Source organism: Pituophis catenifer, unplaced genomic scaffold (assembly GCF_029215685.1).
Source record: "Pituophis catenifer annectens isolate HBS135680 unplaced genomic scaffold, rPitCat1.0.hap2 SCAF_6, whole genome shotgun sequence".
NCBI classification, from domain to species: domain Eukaryota; kingdom Metazoa; phylum Chordata; class Lepidosauria; order Squamata; family Colubridae; genus Pituophis; species Pituophis catenifer.
In genome coordinates this window covers 29,651,664-29,673,012 of record NW_027256886.1, presented here as the reverse complement: position 1 = coordinate 29,673,012, position 21,349 = coordinate 29,651,664, and the positions used below count along the sequence as shown (strand labels likewise).

At 39.0% G+C, this 21,349-nt stretch overlaps 1 protein-coding gene across 1 annotated transcript in view; it reads right to left on the bottom strand.

Moving 5' to 3' along the window:
- IRS1 (insulin receptor substrate 1) overlaps window positions 1-17,694 on the bottom strand; it is a 45,200-nt gene extending 27,506 nt beyond the window's left edge. The window contains exon 1 of the mRNA XM_070945875.1: window positions 13,854-17,694. Within this exon, the coding sequence (XP_070801976.1) occupies window positions 13,868-17,428 (3,561 nt within the window). The 5' untranslated portion in view covers window positions 17,429-17,694 and the 3' untranslated portion in view covers window positions 13,854-13,867. The remainder of the gene's footprint in view (window positions 1-13,853) is intronic.
- Between the last annotated feature and the right edge of the window lie 3,655 nt (window positions 17,695-21,349).

Genomic DNA, 21,349 nt, shown 5'->3' with positions numbered 1-21,349 from the left:
TTAGATTTACTTCCCCACTTTTTTCATCAGGGTAAAAAGTCATAGAAATGGCTCCATTTGGTACCGCAAACAACAGGCAAAGGCTGTTTTGGTTCTGTGTTTCTAATTTCTGTTTTCTACAGCACTGCTAATAATAAACTGCCAGATGGCAAATGAAAGGAAGAGTGTGCTATGTGACCTTCACTTGCTAAAGCAGAATGAACTTAAGGGAATCCTGTCATTGAGTGACACAGAAAGATTAGAAGGTGCCAAAATAGTTGATACAGCCAGAGTCACCTCAGGTAGAGGAAAACTACCACATACAGTGGAATCATACAAGGCGGGGGGGGAATGCAAAGTTACCCATAGAATTCTCTGATAAAATCAAACTTGAAATTAACCTCCAATTTTGTTTCAACAATTTTGTGAATAAAATAGTGACTTTTATACTGATGACAGCAGGGTGGATTTGATTTAAATCAGCTAAAACATAATTTTTTAAAGAACAACTGTCATCTCTGTCCTGCAGCGGCTCCTCCTCTGACCTGCTGTTGATTTACTGAAAAGTCCCAATATTGCAGAATATACAGCCTCCATATAACTAAGCTCCATTTCATGCTGAATAAACTAAATTATTAATGTATCTTAAATAGAAAACTATCTTTAGATAAGATTTTTACTCCAAAAGCATTTTATTAAAATAAATTTGATTTTAAAAAAATCCAATATAAATCCCAAAAAAATCATTTTTTTATTTTTTAAAAAATCATCGATTTTTATCCACCCTGGAAGACAGTATGTAATATTTATTCTTGCATCAAAGTATATGAACAAAGAAGACATTGATAATGGCAAAAATAGAACCGCATTTATATTATATGAAATTATATTTTGAGCATTCCATAATTTGTGATTGCTGAACTGTCTTGTATCACAATCTCATAGTTCCTCTTCAATTTTCTTTTTTTTAAAAAAAAAAATTAAATTGGAAATTTTGAAGTTCACATTTGAAGAACCATCTTTAAACTCTTCTATAATCAGGTCTTATTTCAATTTAATAGCTGCCTATTTTTTTCAGAAAAAAATGTCTATTTTGCTTTTTTTATTCCCAATTATCTGTAGAGCTTTAAAAATAATGTCTCCAAGCTTGTCTCTTTATGACTTTATCCCCACTTCAATGTAGCTTTATTGATAAGAATATGGTGTACCCAGTGGTGAAATCTAAACTTTGCTACTACCGGTTCTGCGGGCGTGGCTTGGTGGTGGTGTGGGTAATGTGACTGAGTGGGCAATTTTTTTTTTCTTTTAAAACCATTTTTAAAACCATTTCTTTGGCGAAGAGGTTGGAAAAAATGCTTTCAAAAGGCTCTGACAATCCCAGCTGAGTTGCCTGATCATCAGAGGCTTTTTTAAAAAGCCTCTGCCGATCAGGCATCTCAGCTGGGATCGTCAGAGGCATTTAAAAGAAAAAAAAGGTTTTTTTTCTTTTAAAAGCCTTTGACGATCCCAGCTGAGCCACGCGATCATCAGAGGCTTTTTTTTTTTACTTTTAAAAGCATTTTTTTTGGCCAGAGGATGTAGAAAAAATGCTTTTAAAAGTAAAAAAAAAAAACCTCTGATGATTGTGCGGCTCAGCTGGGCATGGGGGGGCAGGGATTTTTGCTACCGGTTCTCCGAATGACCCGCCTCCATCGCTACTGGATTGGGCAATCCGGTCTGAACCGGGAGCACTTCACTCCTGGGTTTACCACTGCTTATTCTAGGATCGTTTTTTGTCTTGATGTATCCTATAGTCCTGGTATTCCAAGGTGGTTTCTTATCCTACCCAAGTAATAACCAAGCCGAGTCCTGCTTAGCTTCCAAACTCTGACAGTGTCAGTGAGTCCTGCCTTTGGCTGAAACTTTTCAGCTTTAAATGAATAACTATCCAAACACTGAGAGTATGTTTCTATACCTGCAAAGTAAACTGCTGGCTATGAACTTTCATTCAAAACCTGAAGGACCTTTGGATAAAGGTGGCTGGTTAACTATTTCCACCAATTCACAGGAGTGACTTTGTTCAAAACATTAGTACCATTCAAATATTTTCCTTCTGGCCATTAAAAATAGTGGCAGACATAACTGAGGACTAATATTAGAAGGCCCATACCACTGCAACAGCATTTTGTTCAGGATTTAGATATGCTTGTTCAAATAAATGTTGATAATATTGTAATACTATGAGAAAGAGTTAGGGTTTGATACATTTCTTTCAGTTTAATTGTTCAGCTAGATATTTCTTCAGCCTCCTGAAATGCCTTATAAATTACACACACACACACACACAAACTATTATGGGAATAGAATTTTTTCTATACTGCACCTTGAAGAAATACTAGTTCTGCTTTCTTCACAAAATTTGAAACAAAATGATTATTAAGAGTGTAATCTGAAACTTCAACTATGTTTTTTTAAAAAAAAATATCCCTGAGAATTACTTAATTCTTTGGTTTAAAGTCCATTATGAGCAATTAAGAGTTTCCTAAATATTTTTTCCTCATTTTTGCCTATAACTAAGTATATAACACTTCTATTCATAGCTTGTGGCACTTTTAGTACTAGCTCTTTAAAATATATTGCAGGGTGGACATTTCTCAATGCCTCAATCATTTTTAATGATATAAAACCTATCTTCACCCACAATATTTCTTGTACTATTCAAGTTCTTTCTTGTACACTGAATTTAGCAATTTTCCATTAAAATGTCTGTGCTACCTGAATGAAAACAAGCTATTTGTAAGAGCTCAATTGTTTCAAAGAACTGTTCATTGTTTACAGAGTGGAAAGGAAAATATATGACATTAATACACTGAGAAATATTTTAATGTTTTGTTATTAGCATATGGGGGTTCTTCATCTATAATTTTGTGATGGTCGAAATATTTTGCTTACTTGCTTGTTTTATCACCTATCATACAGCACTACATACAGCACTATCACTGAAGTATCAAGTTGCTAAGTAGTTAAAATCTCATGCTAAAATGGAATCTGAAAACAAAAATGAATATAATTATAATTATTCATTATATAATCATTCAATTTTTTTCATTCTACTAGGTGTGATTTTTTTCCATTAATCAAAAATGGTGCAACATGTTTCTTTTTGGTATAGACTTTATTATATTTTACAATAATTGTTTTTCTTATTGGAAATTTTCACATATTAATATTTGATATAATGGTGACATGACTAAAAAGTTTTTAATATTTCCCTTTCTTTCTTTTTCTTTCCTTTCCTTTCTTTTTTTAATGCAACAATATACACACCACAATGTGGTGTGTATATTGTTGCATTAACATGATCTGTAATTTTAACCCAAGAAAGAAAACATAATTTCCAAATTTCAGTGGATGACTTTACACATCATACTAAGTAAAAAATAAATCACATTATGCCTTGCCACAATATATTAACCAGTTTTAACTAATTCCTGGGCTCTATTTGCCCCATAATAATAAACCAGTCTTAGTAAGCCTTTATTTTCAGAGTGAATCAGAAACTGAGTACAGAACTATCCAGAAACAAGAGCTGACAGAAATTCAACCATCCCTTCAAGTATTTTTTTTTTCAGAGTAGTGGAAATGGCAATGATATAATGACATCTCTAGTTAACACAGCAGTGATATAAACTATCCTGCCCCTGCCACAGTGACACTTGCTAAAGTCATAAAAAAGTTATTAGGTATCAATTCTGTTTATCTAACTGCAATTGAAATATTCAGTTTATACTCAATCAAAATCTTACTAAAAGCCTGTCATCCATTTAAAGATAAAACTTTGATAAGGCATAAAACACATATACATATACATATACATATACAAACAGACATAAGCCTAAGAGAGTTGGGACATGCAAGTTCTTCATTAGTATCTGATAAACCACCCCTTCTGTCTTAACAATTTAAATGCTTAAACACATAAAAAGTAAAATGCCACTGATGTCACAATATCTCCTCAGACTCAAATTACCTCAACAAACAGGCAAAACAGGGTCCTACCAACATCTGAAGATAAGGAGCTAGAATGAGTCTGGAAGGTCAGGATTCAAGTTCATCCTCCATTATGAAAACTCAATGGAAACTCTGAGCTATATGCATCTCTCAGTCCAGTCTATCACACAAGAGTTGATCTACATATATTTAGAGAAATGCGTCCTGGTGATATACCGTACTTTTTGGAGTATAAGACACACTTTTTCCCCCTAAAAGAGGGTGGAAATGTTGGTGCATCTTATACACAGAATACAGCCATTTTTGGCCCCCCGAAGCCCCACCCCGCGCATCCCATTTTCGCAAAAACAGGGCATGCAGAGGCTTTGGAAGGCCTGCAGAGTGCTCCTGGAGACTGGGGAGAGCAAATACATTTTTTCTTGCTTACCTCTTTTAAATCTTGGTGTGTCTTATACACCGGTGCATCTTATAGTCCAAAAAACACGGTACTTTCAGTTCATGGGAAAAAGTGAGTTTTAAAGTCAGCCAACCAACCAACAAATACTGACTAGCTAATTCATATTTAACTGGACTTAATACTAGTATCAACATTTTGAGACAATGTTAGAAATCCTTTTTTAGATTTGCCATAATATCCTAACATGAAGGCAGTTTATATAAAATTTATGAATGAATTCTGTATCCATAAACTTTAAAAACAAGCAGTGATTAAAAGTGATCAAGTAGGACCTAGTCCCACTTCAGCTTACTAAGTGAATTTGGACAAGTCAGTTTTTCTCAGCCAAATCTGTCTCACTTGGTGATTGTTGTGGGGGGAAATGAAAAAAGGACTGTTATGTATCTTGAGTTCCTATAGGAATGTAATAGCTATGCATTTCATAAATATTATTTAATAAATAATAAATAACAATGCCATAGAATTTGGAAGATGACATGAGAAAGCAAATAAGGAATCAAACATTAGATAAAATATTCTCCCTGTACCAAGCCAAGTTCAGGTAGGGTTAGGGTTAGTTAGTTATATATAATCAGAATTTAATAATGCCATAATTATAACTTAGAATATTATGTCACTAATATATACATTGCTCATTCCATTCATATTTTACACTTGATATTTCAGTAATTACATCCCCCAAAATACATGCTTTTTGCCCATTCATTAATAATACGGATCATTAACAATAATTCATTATCAAGCATAAAATAGGTTTATATTGAATTCTGATATCCTCAACTTAATCATAGCAAATGTATTGGGGGAAAAAGTGATGGTGTATCCATAGTGATATTAGCAACAAATTGATTTGTGCTATTGTAATTATGTGAACTTAATTTTCTCATCTAATTAAATTTTTAAAAGATTAAATTTATAATTTGCACATATCCTTCACTTTCTCAACATCATCATTCAGTGAACATGCTTCGGAAAGATCTCTTTTTGTTATTAAAAAGAGTTTGATAATAACAAAGACTTTATGCAGGATCTTGTTCAAAGAAGTTCGTGAAACAGGACTTGAATACACAATAACATTTCCTTTTGAGTTTTAAACCCTTAGGCAAAATGCACCATCCAACCATTCATTCTTCCATCTTGGGAAACATTTCTTACTAGTTCAAAAGCCTGGGAAACCATATACCCCTGACACATGCCTGCACATCTTTTCCCTTGTAGAAACATGCAAGACACAAGTGGGACAAAAGAAATGTTTGTAACACTTATTTATGGATGTTTAAACAGCTAACATTATTAGAACAATCATATTAATTTATAACTGCAATATTTAATCTTTCACCCATTTATCACCCACAATATATTACAAGATAAAAGTACTAGCTTCTCTTTTTCAATCTATCTGGATATTAGGACTATGCATGCTTTGAAAACAATTGTGAAAAAATGCTTCAGACCTCATATAAACACAGCATCTCTACTCTGTCTACTGTTATTAAAACAACCTTTTGTGTGCAAAAGAGTTGACCCATAGGAAATGAATGCATTCTTTAAAACAACATCATTTTTTCAGACTTATGTGGAAGTCTGAAAAAAAGTGAACTCTTTAACAAGCAATAGAGGTGCTATCATTGTCCAAAACTTCTTCCAAACCATTTTCCAAGTGTGATTAGACCAAATGATATACATGCAACTCTTCCCAAAAGCACAATGAACGGAAATGTTTATGTCTCTACACTGAAGTATTTGTTTAGTCAAAACTTTAGCGTAAATACCACATTAAGTTTCTATCTGATCAAAAGTAATTTATTTGTAAGATTGGCAGCATAGCTTTTACCTCACTTTCTGTTGTCCTGTCAATCATTTTATCAGGTACAATAAATGATGCAAAAAACATTCACAATTTGGTATAAACTCCTAGAACAAAATAGCAAGAATAAACATAAATGTAATAATTTCAACGCAACCTACTGATGGCAGCTAGCTCTATGAATAAAAAGTATCTCTATTCAAGTAGGGATAAGATACTGCCAATTTCCTTCCATTTGTAATCACAAAACATTTTTTAAAAGTTTAGTTTGGAGAATCCTAAATTTGTTCAGGAATGCACATAATACAAGTTAAGTCATGAAAACTCTCCACACTTAGTGCAAATGAACTGAGTTCCATTCAAGCAGCAAAATCCTGACTGAGTGGCTGACATTTAATTACTTGTCACTTGTATGTTGTTTCTCAAATATTTCTGACAAGCATATTCCACCTTATACGTACGTGCTCAATTTGCTCTTCTCTTAAATTCAAATGTTATTGAACATGATAAACTAAATATATTTATAGTACTTAAAATGCAAGATATCCAATGTAAATGTTTTGTTGCAAATTCTGTTTTCCTGGAGGAAATCCAAACATTTGATTGTAATGCAGAACATATTCCATTCTATACATAATATATTATTCCATAATATAAATTAATGATAACATGAGAAGTTATTCCAAATTTTGTATACCAGTAAATTGCAAATTAGCTGTGTCTTTGGTCCTAAAATGACATCAACCTAATATAAAATGCAATCAACAGAGAAACTTTAACATGAAAACATACACTGTACATCAGGGGAATTAAAACCTAACCATATTACCCTTTCTGTATTTTGGACCAAAGCTAAAGTTCTAGATGCATCAGAATGGAGGAACACAAAACAAATATTCTCTCTATCAACATGTTGCTTAAAATAAAATATTTTTTTCTGCCTGGTTTATTAGAAGTAAAGGCAGAAAGCAAGCAAGCATAGTTCTCTTATCAAACTTCCTTATTCTTAGAAATTCAGTTTTAAATTTCAATCTGCAGAATGAGGGTGAACTGGAGTTGAAAAGATTATCATCATTTTCCAGTAGCTATTTAGATAATAATGTTCATCACAGGATTATATCTGTGATATTGAGTTACCCTGTGGTAGGATGGGTGCCCAATAAATTTTACAAACAAACAAATACCTGACTACTTAACTATAATAATAATTTGCTGAATAAAAAATTTGCTAAATATCTCTGCCAACAGGATTCTAATTTTAGCAGTCTTGTCTTGATCTTATTCTTAGTTGAATACCTAGACTCTATCTGAAATAGGGTTCAAGATTCATATCTACAAATATTCTAATAGCACTTCACAGATATATTCGTGTGTATATTATGGCAGGAAAAAAATGGGAGGAAGCTTACAACATATCATAAGTTCAGAAATAAAGAATTTAATCAGAATCTAAAAGGTAAAAGTTTCCCTTGTCCTGTCACTTCCAATTATAGGGGATGATGCTCATCTCTGTTTCTTAGCCAGCCTTGTCTGAAAACATTTCTGTGGTTATATGGCCAGCATGACTATATGCCGAGACATATGGAATGCTGTTACCTTCCCCACCATAGTGGTACCTATTTATCTACTTGCATTTGCATGCTTTTGAACTGCTAGGAGCTGGACAAGAATGGCAGCTCAGCCCATCACACAGGGCTTTGGTCACGAACTGCCAACCTTGTGGTTGACAAGCCCAGAATCTTAACTGCTAGGCCACTAAACTCCTAATCAGAATTTAATTTGTGAGTATTTCACTCTCAGCAAACACATATATACAAATGCACACAATTTGATCACTCACTTGCAGTATAATTTTTGAGTTTTATTGACAAAATAATCATAACGATAATAACTGAGAATGAAAAACTGTCCTACGTATTACACAATTAATTTGGGTATACCACTTAACAACGGTTAAATGGACCACATCCACATGTTCCTCTAATAAATAATAAAAAATGAATTAAAATTCCTACAATGATATTCCTGTAATACCATGAAGACTGGTACAAACCAATCTCCTTACTATTCTGGTGGAAGTTCTTTAAAAGTTTATTTTATAAGTAAGAATATAAAAGTTATTACGTTTCATTCATCATTTTTGTATTCTAAAAACTTTTTCAACTGGATAGTCACTCCCAACTTACCTATGAAATCATACATTTGGCTGCTTTTTAATATATATATATATATATATATATATATACTCCCAACATCTGACTTCTTATACACAACCACCTTGCATTCTGGATTAATGTGCTATTAACAGAAGAAAATGTTTGTAATAATTTTAGTTCTTTTATGTAGTAACAAATCATAATGTTAATATCAATGTAAAGAAAAAGCAACAACAAAATCTGAAGTCCAGAAGACACGGGCAATTAAGATGAAAAAATTAAGTTGGAAAAAAAGCCACCAGTATTTAAAAATTAAAGGTACTCAGCTTACTTGTACTCCAGAGCCACAAAATACTACCTCCTTTTTATAGATATAGATTAAGATTTAATTTAAAAAGAATTATTCCAGGGTCATTGTATACAAATATTAACTGAATATTAATACAAAAAAGATTTTGAAGCATATCTTACACATATATTTCAAGCATCACATCTGAAATTTCTGTATGGAACTTCCTTAATTTGCAGATAAAAAGAGTATGTATGTATGTATGTATGTATGTATGTATGTATGTATTTATCTGCAGATCTTCATATATGAGATGATACACCCATATATATTCATCAATACAAAATGATAACCAGAAAATTTCACAGCACTTTGTATCAATCCCAAGGAGAAGAGTTTGCTGCCTGATTAGGAAAAGTGTGCAATTCCAAGTAAAAAAAAAGACCTGATACCCAGATCACCTTTTGCTGTATTGCCATTATGTTACAGAGAAATATAAGACAGTAAACAACTTGATATTCCATATATGTTCTGCACCAACCGTCATAGTTCTCCAACTAGGCCAGGCTTAAACAAATAAAGAGGGTCAACTTCACACAAGATATTAAAAGTATATGTTTGCTTCCGTAACTTAAATGCCACCCATTATCTGGATGTCCAAATGTAAATTAAAATGTGTTTTGCTTATCACTGTGAGAGTACTGTCTAGATTAGACAATCAATGCTGTGGTCACCTAACAGATAGTTACTCAGATCTGCTCCAAGTTGGACTGTGACCGGGCAGGTCTAATTGATGTTCCTGGGGACCCATATCGTGCTATTTTCTGGGATGTGTTGAATCCAATGACAAAGGAAGTGGAAAGGATACTCTGCACTGTAAATTTGGCCATCTATTTGTTGGATCCAGGTTCCTCCGGGCTTTTAAAGGCAGTCAGGGAGGTAAACCAATGATTATGCCCATGCTATGCTGTTGCCTTCTTTATAGAAGAAGCAGCTTTCAAAACTGCCAACCATGCTATTTTTCTGGACTGGCTCCAAAAATTGAGAATCAGGGCACCATTTTACAATGATACTCTTTTCTTTTTTAATAATTTACACATTACAGGACAAAATTGGCAAAGCACCTAAACACATTTAAAAAAAAAAAAAAAAACCCTTCACAAACATATGATTAACAAAATAATCTTTAAAAAAAAATAGAGGAAGAATTAGAAGAAAAAAGAAGCTGTGTGTTATATTTATCAATTGTCATTGCTTTACTAATACTACTATAATATGATCAGTTAAAAATATTATTGTAAAAATCTCTGCCATAGTAATAATTGTACGGAAGGGTTACTTACTAGAGACCTGCTTTGGGGTGCCAGAGAACCTTAACCCACTCTTCCTATTAACATCCACATGAAAGCATAGACATATGCCAGTTTGCGATCCATTATCATCACTGGGCTGATGATATTCAATTATATCTTTCAATCCAAGTCAGCCACTCGAAGTCATTAAATCCTGTCCCAGTGCTAGAGACTATGGACATGGAAAAACTGTCTTCTGCAGAGTCCAATGAAGACTAAGTGGCCGAGGATATTAGGCCATCTATTTCTGAGGAGATTTCATCTTTAAACTTCCACGCTATTGGACTTCCCCTTTCAAGAGTAGTATACAATCTGGCTGTCTTCTTAGATTCACAGCTGAGATGGCAGCTATGGTCTAGAAGCCTTTTGCATAGCTTCATCTGGTGAACTAGTTTTGCCCTCTCTTGGATTGGGAGACCTAAGAAGGAGAACCTTCACTCATGTTCTAATCACTTCATGGCTCCATTACTGTAAAGTACTTTATATGGGGCTGCCTTTGAAAATTATTGAGAATCATCAACCGGTCCAGAATGCAGCTATGGACATGCCTCACAGTATGCATATGTGACAATCCTGCTCTGCATGCAGTACTCACAGATCACTTGCCCTTCAAATTGACATAACATGTTGCTTTATATTAATCAGATTGTCTTTATGGTATAGATAAGCATACTTTCCTAATAGACTGATCCTAGTCAGCAGAGCAGGTTGACATGGATGGGTTAACTTCTCTTTTATAGCACTGGAAGTATAGACTTAGGTTTGTTTTGATTCATTAAACAAAATGTAATTAAATGTAAACCTGTTGTCAATATCTCTCTCCATTTAGTAAAGTGAGTATTCCATATGTTTGGAGGACAATTATACAAGTATGTGTAGAAATGCTACATGTTCATTTCCTGATTCCCGATCATTAAAGTATATGTGTACATACAGACATACATACACAAACACACACACAAACACACAGTAACAGGAATGAGGCTAAACATGCAGCTTTCTTTCATATACAAACAGAGGCACTAGAATGAAGAATGAAATGATTGCTGGATAATTTTCAACGATTAGGATTGTTAATTTGATTTTTTAAAAAAACAAATGGATTGCTTTGCAACAATGTAGAAAGATCAGGTTTCCCCATCCTTTTCTTCAAATAATGCAAACATTTGCTACAAAAATGAAACTGTTTCTAGATAGATGCTGGAAACTAGAACACATTACTGGAGGAGTGGGGGAAGAGACCTGATTAGTAAAAGTTCAATATATCATTTTATTAGTGGTTTTCACTTGAATTGTACTCTACTACAACCATTATCCTACTACAACCATTATCCTACTACAATCATTATCTTAAAACACTGCACTAAAAATCATGTTGGTTTTGTAATTAAAACAATGCATACATGCAGACTACATCTCTAATACAACACTGAGTAAAACCATTAAAGAATAAAAGGAATGAGAATATTCCCATAATGTTAGTTATAAGATATTCCTTTCTGCTAGCTGATTAATGCAACTTCCATGATTAACTGGATATTGGCACACTGAATGAACAGCTAAAATAAGTAACTGCATATAGTTCTGCAGCATCAATGCTTATAATATCCGTAGCAGTTCTGTGACTTGGATAGGTTGCCTCTCATTAAGAACAAAAACAAAATGGGAGAAACAATTCCTGTTGTAGCACACTGGAACATAGAGAATGGTGCAGGCAAATAATTTAAACTATTTCTGAAAAGTTGTTAAACTAACGAGAATTGCTGGATACAGCAATTTGGTTATTATTTCTCAGATATTGGAACATATGTGTCAAAGTTGTGTTGATATTATTTTTGTTTTAATTTTTTCTTAAAAAAATTATTCAATGCCATCTATTTTCTGCTCTTTGCTCTTCTCATGCTGAAATTTTAAAAATCCCTTGGTGCACATACAGTAAGAGGAACCATACTTTCTTCGTATTCCACATATGATAATATGTAGTTAATTACTTAGTTGAAAACAGTAATAAGATGCTTGATTTGTTTTTCACAATGAAAAGTGTTCTGTCACTGATGTTGTTTATTCAGAGGGTTTAGTATTCATCTGCAGGTCTTCCAAGTTCAACTGCAGGAAACCTATCCCAGGATTTTTTTTAAAGCCATTACTCTTGCCATCCCTCAACACTGTTTATACTTGGAACCAGCAAACAAGCGATTAAACACGTCACAGAAGAATTGTGTTATGACATTTTAAGATCAAAAAGCATACTGCTGAATTTGCTTCCATCTGTGCCAGTATAAACATTTTTTATGGCTCACCAGTGATTATTATGGATCAAAGATAACGTGGGAGGGCAAAAGGCGTAACTTCCAATCAAGACAACTGTGATGGTAACAAAGCTTGGAACAGAATCATAATTGTGATTTTGACAAAATATGCAGTAAAAGAAATATTTTTAAAAAGTGGTTGCTACAATCATGTTCCCTAAAACACATACTTCAAAAAAGGTCCAATATGGGGGGGGGGAGACCTTGGTTTTCTGCTTTGCTCTGCAGAAAACAAACAAACCCCGCCTCTCTGTTTAATGCTTTTCTTGTAGTGCAACAGGTTTATAGAAATTCTACCTAGTTTATGACTTAGGAATTGCTGGTTCTGCAATCTTTCTTGGTGCAAGTTTCTTAACAGTGACAAGCACACACGCACACACACGCACACACACACTACAGGTTCGTCATTTGTTTCATGTCCACAGTGCTTTTCAAACATTATCTAATTAATCCTCATAGCAATCCTTCGAGGTATTACTACATGTATGTAAGGAAACTTGCCCAGGGCCACAAAACTTTTCACTAGCACATTCAGAATTAAGACTGCAGAGGTTTCCATTCTCAGCTCCTAAATGTAAGGCCACACCTCTTTTTCATATGCAGCATACACACTAGTGCAATCACACACACAGAGGACTTCTTTCTTTGCAGCTGCAATTGTCTGAAGGTTAAACAAGTAGGGCAGTAGAGCACTAACAGACACTTCTCAAAATTCCAGCCAGAAGTAGATTAAGAGATTTCATAGAGAAAACACCCACATTACAACTAGTGAAATAACAACAACAAAAACATCTAGCCTGGACATGTTACAGACTTAAAAAAAGACTATGCTTCAGGGTGCTCCATTATATGCTGCCTTATTTCCAAAGGAACTTTTAAATTATAAAACCAAGATATGTAACAATCTACCCAGTGTCCCATTATCAGGACTTTTAACTGGCCAACCTTTTGCAGTTATTCTTTGGGCAACTGGCACCATAATCAAGATCAAATGTTTTTCAAAGGTTACTGCACAGCAAAATGTGGAGCAAGAGATGTTTTAGGCTGTTATGTGCTCATGAGCACACACACTTTTCTGTAATTAACAATCAGAGCCTAAAATCAAAAACAATTTCTCCCTCTACAAGTAACAACAGTTTTATAAGGCATTTTTTGAACTATGCTTGTAGCATAACAGTAAGCAGAGAACTGTCTTTTAACCCTTACCTTCTTTAACTAGAATGAACACACTTCCTCATCCTTCTTTTAAACCAAGTGACACATGCTGATTCATTACCAACCCATTAATTAGGGTGCTAACAAATAAAAAGGATAGTAGACAGCAAGGAGGGCAGACTAAAGGCAAAGTGGGTAACAATAGCCCATTATATAATCTGTGCTGACAGAATATGACCTAGCCATGGTCAGTCATTAGGTGTAACACAAATGATTCAACTCATCCTAGTTGATGATACAGAACATCATGCTTCCCATCCCAAAGCTAAGAACTAGTGATTAACTTATGATATGCTCACCTTGTCTCCGGTTTCTACTGGATGTCCTCCTGCTTGTGGAAGCTAATGCTGGCATATGCACTTAATTCATCACTCAAGTGGTTACTCCCACAAGGCTGCTTTGGAGATTTAGGTGGCTGATGCTGCTGGGATGGTTGCTTGACTCCTAGCAGACCAGTAGTCTCCTGAGGGTGGAGGTTGTGATGGTGATGTTGGCTGTGGTTAAAATCCTTCACTAAGTCCAGGTCAATGTAATTGAGCCCATTCTCAAAACCTCCCCCAGTTCCACTAGCTACTTGCTCCCTCCGTGATGTTGTACCAAGACCCAAAGAAGCAACTCCCAGTGCCCCAGATGCAGGCTTAAGCCAGACATTTTCAAAGGAGGCTGAACTGTGACGTTTTGGATCATCAGGACCTCCTCCTGGTCCATGGAGTAGAGCTGAGGTTCCAAGAGTACTACTAGGAGTGACAGAAGAAGCAAACGTCTCAGAACTATGGCGTCGCCGACCTCCTTGGGGGTCAGCACGGATCACTTTGGCACTCTGGGTGCTGCGATTGGGACCAAGACTGACATGTGTAAAGGCGCTTGTCGCACCTGGGCCCCCAATCATAGATGAGGAGCAGGAATGGGGTAAAATCTCAGCCAGTTTGCTTGGCTGAGCCTGAGAAGGTGGAAAAGGCAGCTGCATGGGTGGTGGGCTTTTCTCAGAATAACTCAGCAGGAGGGCCGGGGAGGAAGGTGATGGGGTGTGGGCACAGACTACATACGGTGCTCCACCACTCAGCTGCATGCTCATATAGTCCCGGTTGCCACTGTGGGTGGTCCCACTCCGGCTTGGCTGCATGGAGGCCAAGCTGTCTGGGCAAGAAGTTCCCCAATCCATATTCATATACTCCTCTGAACAGGAGCCAGTCTCTCCATAGGATAAAGGTGAAGGGAAGACTGGTTGCTTAAACTCAATGTTCACATACTCTCCGGGGCTCTTGGGTTCTGGGAGCTGTTCCCGAGTGCGAGGCAAGGTGCTGGCCTTTGGGCCATCCAGGGATAAACGAGTAGGTCTGGCCAGATGATTCTTGGTCCGCACAGCTGTGTCCACAGTACAAGCAGCAGGCTTCAATGGCTGTGTTTTAATGGGAAGAGAATACCCACCACCCTCTTGTCCCCCAGGGCAGCCAAGACTATCACTACTAGTAGAGGAAGAAGAATCCTCAGCAGCAGCATAAAGCAAGCGGCCAGAGCTGAAGGACATATGCATCTGGGCGTTTTCTTCTTTGCCTGTCTTGCGTTGGTTGTGCTTGAAGGAACGTGGCAAGGAGAAATAGGAATAGATGGGTTTATGTTGGGACTGGGCAGAACCATGCACCAGTGGTTCTTCTGGGCCTGGAGGTCCTGGGCTGGTAAAGTAACAGTCTGGAGGCGTGCTGGTAGCAGAACCACTGGCTGGAGACATATTAATATAATCACTGCCTCCACTTGGCAGCTTGCCCTCATTACTCTCGACTGAAAGTTTTGTATGATTATTAGTCCCATTTATCCATAACTTGCTGTAGCCAGTAGGACCACTGTCTGGAGAACAACTGCCACTGGGAGACATCATCATGTAGCCATTTGAGTCCACCATGGCCTGCACATGGCGACCTCCTCTCCCAGGATTGATGATCTGTTGTGGAGCAGACACACTCTTGGGGCTCATGGGCATGTAATCCCCACCTTTGGGTGTACTACCTCCACTGGGCATAGGTGCCACTCCTGGTAACATCGGCATGTAGCCATCATCAGAGTTGGTCCGGTGGTGGTTTCCCTCCACCTGGTGCATCTCTAGACACTCCTCGGGGTAAGACTGGGTTGGCACAAAGGCAGAATGTCGATAAGAAGAAAACTTGTTGCCACTACAGGAATACGAGGGAAGCATCTCAGTATACTCTTCAATGGAGGTCACGGAGGACTGGGAAGGAGTCTTCTGATGGGAGATGGTAGGAGAGGTTCCAGCAGAATGTGTCCGCTTTCTGAAGCCTTTTTCCAAATCACCTACATCCTCATTTCCAAGCCGGAGGCAACATGGAACAGCAGGGTAGCGACTTTGCTGCTGCAGATGGCAGGTGCGGGGGGCAAAATGACCATTAGGAGTTGTGATACTGCAGCAGGATGAGGCAGCCTTCCCCCCCATACATATATAGTTGCTAAGCTCCTCATCTCCCCGGGCAGGAGGGGTGTGTCCCAGGGAATCAGGGGTAACACTACGAAACGAGCTGCGAAAGTCACAGGGGCTTGATTCATATTCGTCAGAGGAAATGAAACCTCCATCACTGGGGGAGCCAGAGACTGATGCACTGGACCGACGTGGGAAAAGACAGTCTGAAGTGGACCCATGGCCACTGGTACTGCTGGATGACAGGCTGACCGGACTTGTGGCTGAAGGGGAACAGCGTGAGGAAGGCATTGGGATGGAGCGACTGTGATTGAGAGGGGGATGAAGCCTGGAACTGCCACGGTGTCTATGCGAATGGGTTCGGTTGGCACTGGGACTCATCGGACTTCCATCCACCGAAGCTGGTCTGGACATGGTACCTTCTCCATCGCTAGAGGCTCTGACACGGAAAGAGCTGGGTCTGCCTCCAATCCCTCCTCCCACGCCACTGCCAGCAGGAGAAGTGGCAGTTATGCTCTCAGTCCTGGACCTACGTGTAAGTCCCACCTGGCTGGGGGGCGGGTTGTTGACATGATGCCTGCTGCGGATAGGCACAGATATGGGATTGGAGCAATTGGAAGACGATTGGCTTTTGCTCCGAGGCCGAAATTCCTCACTCATTGCCCGCATAGCCTCCAAGATGGTCTCATGCATATTCTGTGCTACTACTGAGTCGTCTACCTGCATCCAGAACTCACCTGGTCCCGTGACAGCAGAGCGTCCCACCTCAATGAAAAAAAAATTCTCTGAATGGCCACACCGCCGGATGTTGAGCAGCTGCAACACAACAGCTGCTGCATCGGAATTTAGCTTGACAAAACTGATGGTCTTGTTGGTTAGGCACAGGCGGTAGATTCCAATCAGGTTCTTGGTTTGCCCCAGGCCCTTTGGTTTCAGGATCACTTGCCAGACCTCTTTGAATGCTGGGCCAGGAGCCGTATCGCCATAGCTGTCCTCCCCTGCCTCTCCCATTCCCAAAGTCCCAGCTCCCACTGTGACATCTCTGTGGTGGTGATGGTGATGGTGCTGATGGTGGTGGTGGTGATGGCTCTTGGCACGGTTGTGCAACTGCAGCAGTGCCTGGTACCAGCTTTCTTGCTCAAGCTCATTGTCAGCAGCAATGGCAAAATGCTCGTCCTTGGTGTAGAGAGCCACCAGATGCTTATTTTTGGAATCTGCCCTCTTGTTTATGTTGAAGCAGCTCTCCAGAGGAATGGAGCGCTTGGGGGCCCCTGATTTGTGTCTCCATTTCTTTTCGTTCTCATAGTACTCCAGCCGGGCGGGTCCCAACTCACTGGCTGCTCTCAGCACGAAAAAGCGCTTATGCATGCTCTTGGGTTTGCGCAAGTAGCCCACCTTCCTGACATCGGAGAAGAAGCCCTCATTATTATCTGTAGGGCTAGCCATGCTGGGGAGGAAAAAAAGGTTGAGCAGTTCCTGCTGCAAAGAGCAGCTTCGGAAAGAAACAACAAAACAGAAATCCACGCAGCAGCAACAGGAGCAAATCCCCTCCTTCACTCCAAAATAAAAATAAAAACGACGCAGAAAGATAGTTCTGGAAATCCTTTCCAAAAACAGAGGGGCGGAGGAAAGAGTGGCAGGGAGAGAACAGCTGTTCAGTGGCCAGAGCCTCCTCCCAGCTCCAGGAGCAGGGCTTGGGTGGCAGTTTTTATTCCCAAATCACCCTCCGCAGGAGAAATGCAGCTTTCAAAAGTCTAGTTTCGATAAAGCCCCAGGAGAAACCGGTCCGAGAAGCCGCCGACCAGCAGAGAAAAGCGGGCATCGTTTCATCCATGCGGGGTGGAAATTCCTCCAGCGCCAGAAGCAGGATGGGGTTCCCCCGACTTTTCTCCCCAATAGCCCTTTCCTTTTTCTCAAGTTATCCCTCCGAGAGATTTCCAGGAGCCGATTAAAATATACTCACCAGCAGGAGAGACACGGGGCAGGGCAGAGAAGAAGAGAGCTTGTTTTGCAAGGGGGGTGGGGGGGAGAGAAACGTGGGGCGCCTGAGGGACACCAGCAATCGCTTTGAAATAACAACAGCGATAAACAGCGGTAATATAATAATGGCAGTAAGAAAAAGCCAGCTAGTCAACGCCACCACGTAAGCCACCGGGTTTTCTTCCTCGCCCAAAACGCCAAATAAAAATATCCTTCGCGGGAACCACGGCGGCGGGGTGGAGAACTCCAACAAGCAAACAAACACATCAATATCCCAAATCAGCGTCGCGATTGCAGGCGCTTCTCCTTGTCCAGCCCGCGCGGAAGAAGAGAGCGAGCGACCTCATTCAGTCCCGTCTGGTTAGGCAGAAAAAGTGTCATTTCCACACCAAACACACGCAGGCGGCTGCAGCGGGGTCGAGCGCAAAGGAGACGGAGCGGAGAAGCTGCCCGAGGAGCGAAAGGAGGCGGAGGCACATTTTCGCGGCGGCGAGGGCGACTTCCACCTCCTCCTCCTTTTCTTCATTCCAGTCGGAGAAGTCTCGGAAGGCAATAGCGGCGGCAGCGAAGTCCCTCCGTCCTGCACCGCCTTCCCCTCCCCGTGCGCTCCACAACGGAGGAGGCAAAAAAATAAAATAAAAAATAAAAATAAAATAAGCCCTGCCAGGCACCGCCGGCTCACTGGACTCGGGACTTGGCGCTTGCGCTCCTTTGACTGTGGACGGCGAGGTGCTCCTGCCGCAGGACTCGCAGCTCCGCGGACTTTTATTGAAAAGCCCCCGAAACCAAAACAATCGGCTGCGGCTGCGTTTATGAGGCCAGCCCCCTCCAGCCGCCGACACTCCGTCTCACTCCGAGGAGAAAAACACGTGACGGCGCCAATGCGTGGACCATCCCCATCTCCAGCCTCGGCGGCGGCGGCAATAGAAGCGCGAGGAAAGGGCTCCCGGCAGCCTAGCTTAGTAGTGCGGCATTCCAATCCGCCCTCGCCTGCCCGCCTGCCGCGGCTTTCATTCAGCACCGCAGCGAAGGCGCTTACCTTTGGGCGTCGATCCGTTCGCAGCCCCGAGGGGGTCGTTCTCCGATTGGAGTACTTACCTGTCCTTCAAACCATCTAAAGCTGTGGGAAACCGTAGGGGAAGCACCCATGCTTGGTTGAGAAGCACGGAGTGTAGTATTTTTTTTTTTTTTTTTAGCGGAGAGGGGAAAAGAGGGAGGGAAGGACGAGACGCCATTCAGTCGTGTTATTTACAAACGAATGGGTTGCGAATTGCTCGACCGCTCTCTGCCGAGCAGTCGCTGTGATTTAAGCAGAAACAGAGGCCTCTGCGTTGCTATTTCTTCCGTTCTTGCCTCAGCCTCTTTTACCGTTTGCGTTATTAATAAATCTTACAAATCTCTTGCATGCATTGTTTTAAGACGCTCTTCTTGAGGAGGAACAGAATGGTGCACAAAGGGCTTGGGCAAACTTACCATGCCAAAATAAAATACAGCAATATAAGTACCCTTTAAAGACAAGTTGGGCAAGCAATGAGGAAACGACAAGACAAATCCATAATCCACAACCGTCCGATTATTTTATTAGGATCGATTACATGCTACAGGAGAAGAACAAGCTTTCAAGTTAAAGAATACATTTTAACAACAGAAGTAATGCAATTTCATACCGAGTAAAACAAAAGATTATCCAGCTGACATTTACAATAGATAGCAATCTATTTTAAAGGTCTGCTGGGTATTTAAACAAACCACTGCCAACATCTGTAAGTTAAAGCATTTTTAAGAAGCCTTCATCAATTTTAATTTTTACTACTTATTTATTTCCAACCCTAGGAAAGACAGACTTCATAATGTATTGAAGTCTGTAAGTCTTCCCTGGCTGGAAATAAATTTCACAGGTCTCACTTCTAAATACATGTGTTTAGGATTAAGCTGGTTCTTTCAAGAGACAGGACCAGAAAAGATGTCCCAGCAAGGTGAACAGAAAGGGAATCATGGATCATGATTATTAAAATACTAATTTCAAGAGGAAAAAAAAAAGCAAATATCTTCATTTTGGGATCATTCTAAAAGTGAACCAAAACAGGCTATTTCATTTCATTTCATTTGTAGCAAATGACACATGAATTAATGAAGTGCTTTGTTTTCCTTCTATAGACTTGCTTATTTCTAAATAAATAAATAATAAACTTATTTAGTAATAAACTTATTAAAAAGTTATTTCCAGATGCAGTTTTTAATCAACCTGTAAAAAAAAAAAATGTCCAGATGATAACTTTCCATTTGCAGGTTTTTTTTAACATTTCCCCTCTTTTCCCACATTTTTTTCTTTCCAGAAACATTCAGTTACAGGAATAACAATGTTTCACAATGTCTTTTCATTGGTACTGCTGGAACCAACTGTTTGGAAGCACCTTAAATACAATGTGTTCCTGTTGTTCAGTTATGTCTGACTTCGTGACCTGATGTATAACATTTTGCAAGAATTGTGTCACTAACTGTTTCATTGAGTATTTGTTGCAGGTTAATGCCATTGCTCTTAGTGAGACTATTTAGTACTATCTAGATATCTCACACTATTGAGTACTGACACTTTTAATACTGGTTAAAATGGATCAAATAAGCACAGGGGACAGGTCTGTTAACACACTATTTTTAGATAGGTGAAATTTCAATCTTCAGGAGCAGATTGCAACCCAGCTCTCTACAAACTAGAGTTCTCTCTGTGAGATGAAGCTACATTTTGATAAGACCCAACCACTAGGCTGTCTACGAGCTCTGGGACCTGTGATTTGAGGAGGAACCAGGTTCAAGAAAGCTATGGATACTGAGACCTGCTGCCAGGAACACTAGCACAGCAATTGATTTTTGCCCCAGAGTTTACCATGTTCTTCTGCAGATATGCTTGAACAGAATACTTAGTTTTAATCACCAGAAATAAAATCAACTATAATAACAACTACAACTTTGGGGATATCTCCCATAGAACAGTTGTTGTAACTGTTGATTTGTTGAAATCAGAGAATATTTCAGTAGATTATTCAGTAGATTATTCAGCTAATTTAAGTAGTAAGTAAGCTTAGGTGTGCAGTTTCTCCAATTTCACTCTTGACTTTCACTTTCACTTCTAATATCAGAAGAAGAAAAATAATAAAGTGAAAGGCCAATTTCTTTCTTTCATTGCTACGTATGCTCACAGAGGTGTTTTGTAACAAATAGCCTTTACTAATACATTTTTTTTCAGATAAGTATATCCTTCAGGAAAATGATACAGGCATTAAATCTTTTCTTCATTAGATACTTTCCCATGGGGCAAAAATACAATTCTTAATTCTGAGTGGTGAATGCAGTAGTTGATCTGATGGCTAGAAAAGTGGGCTGAGGACC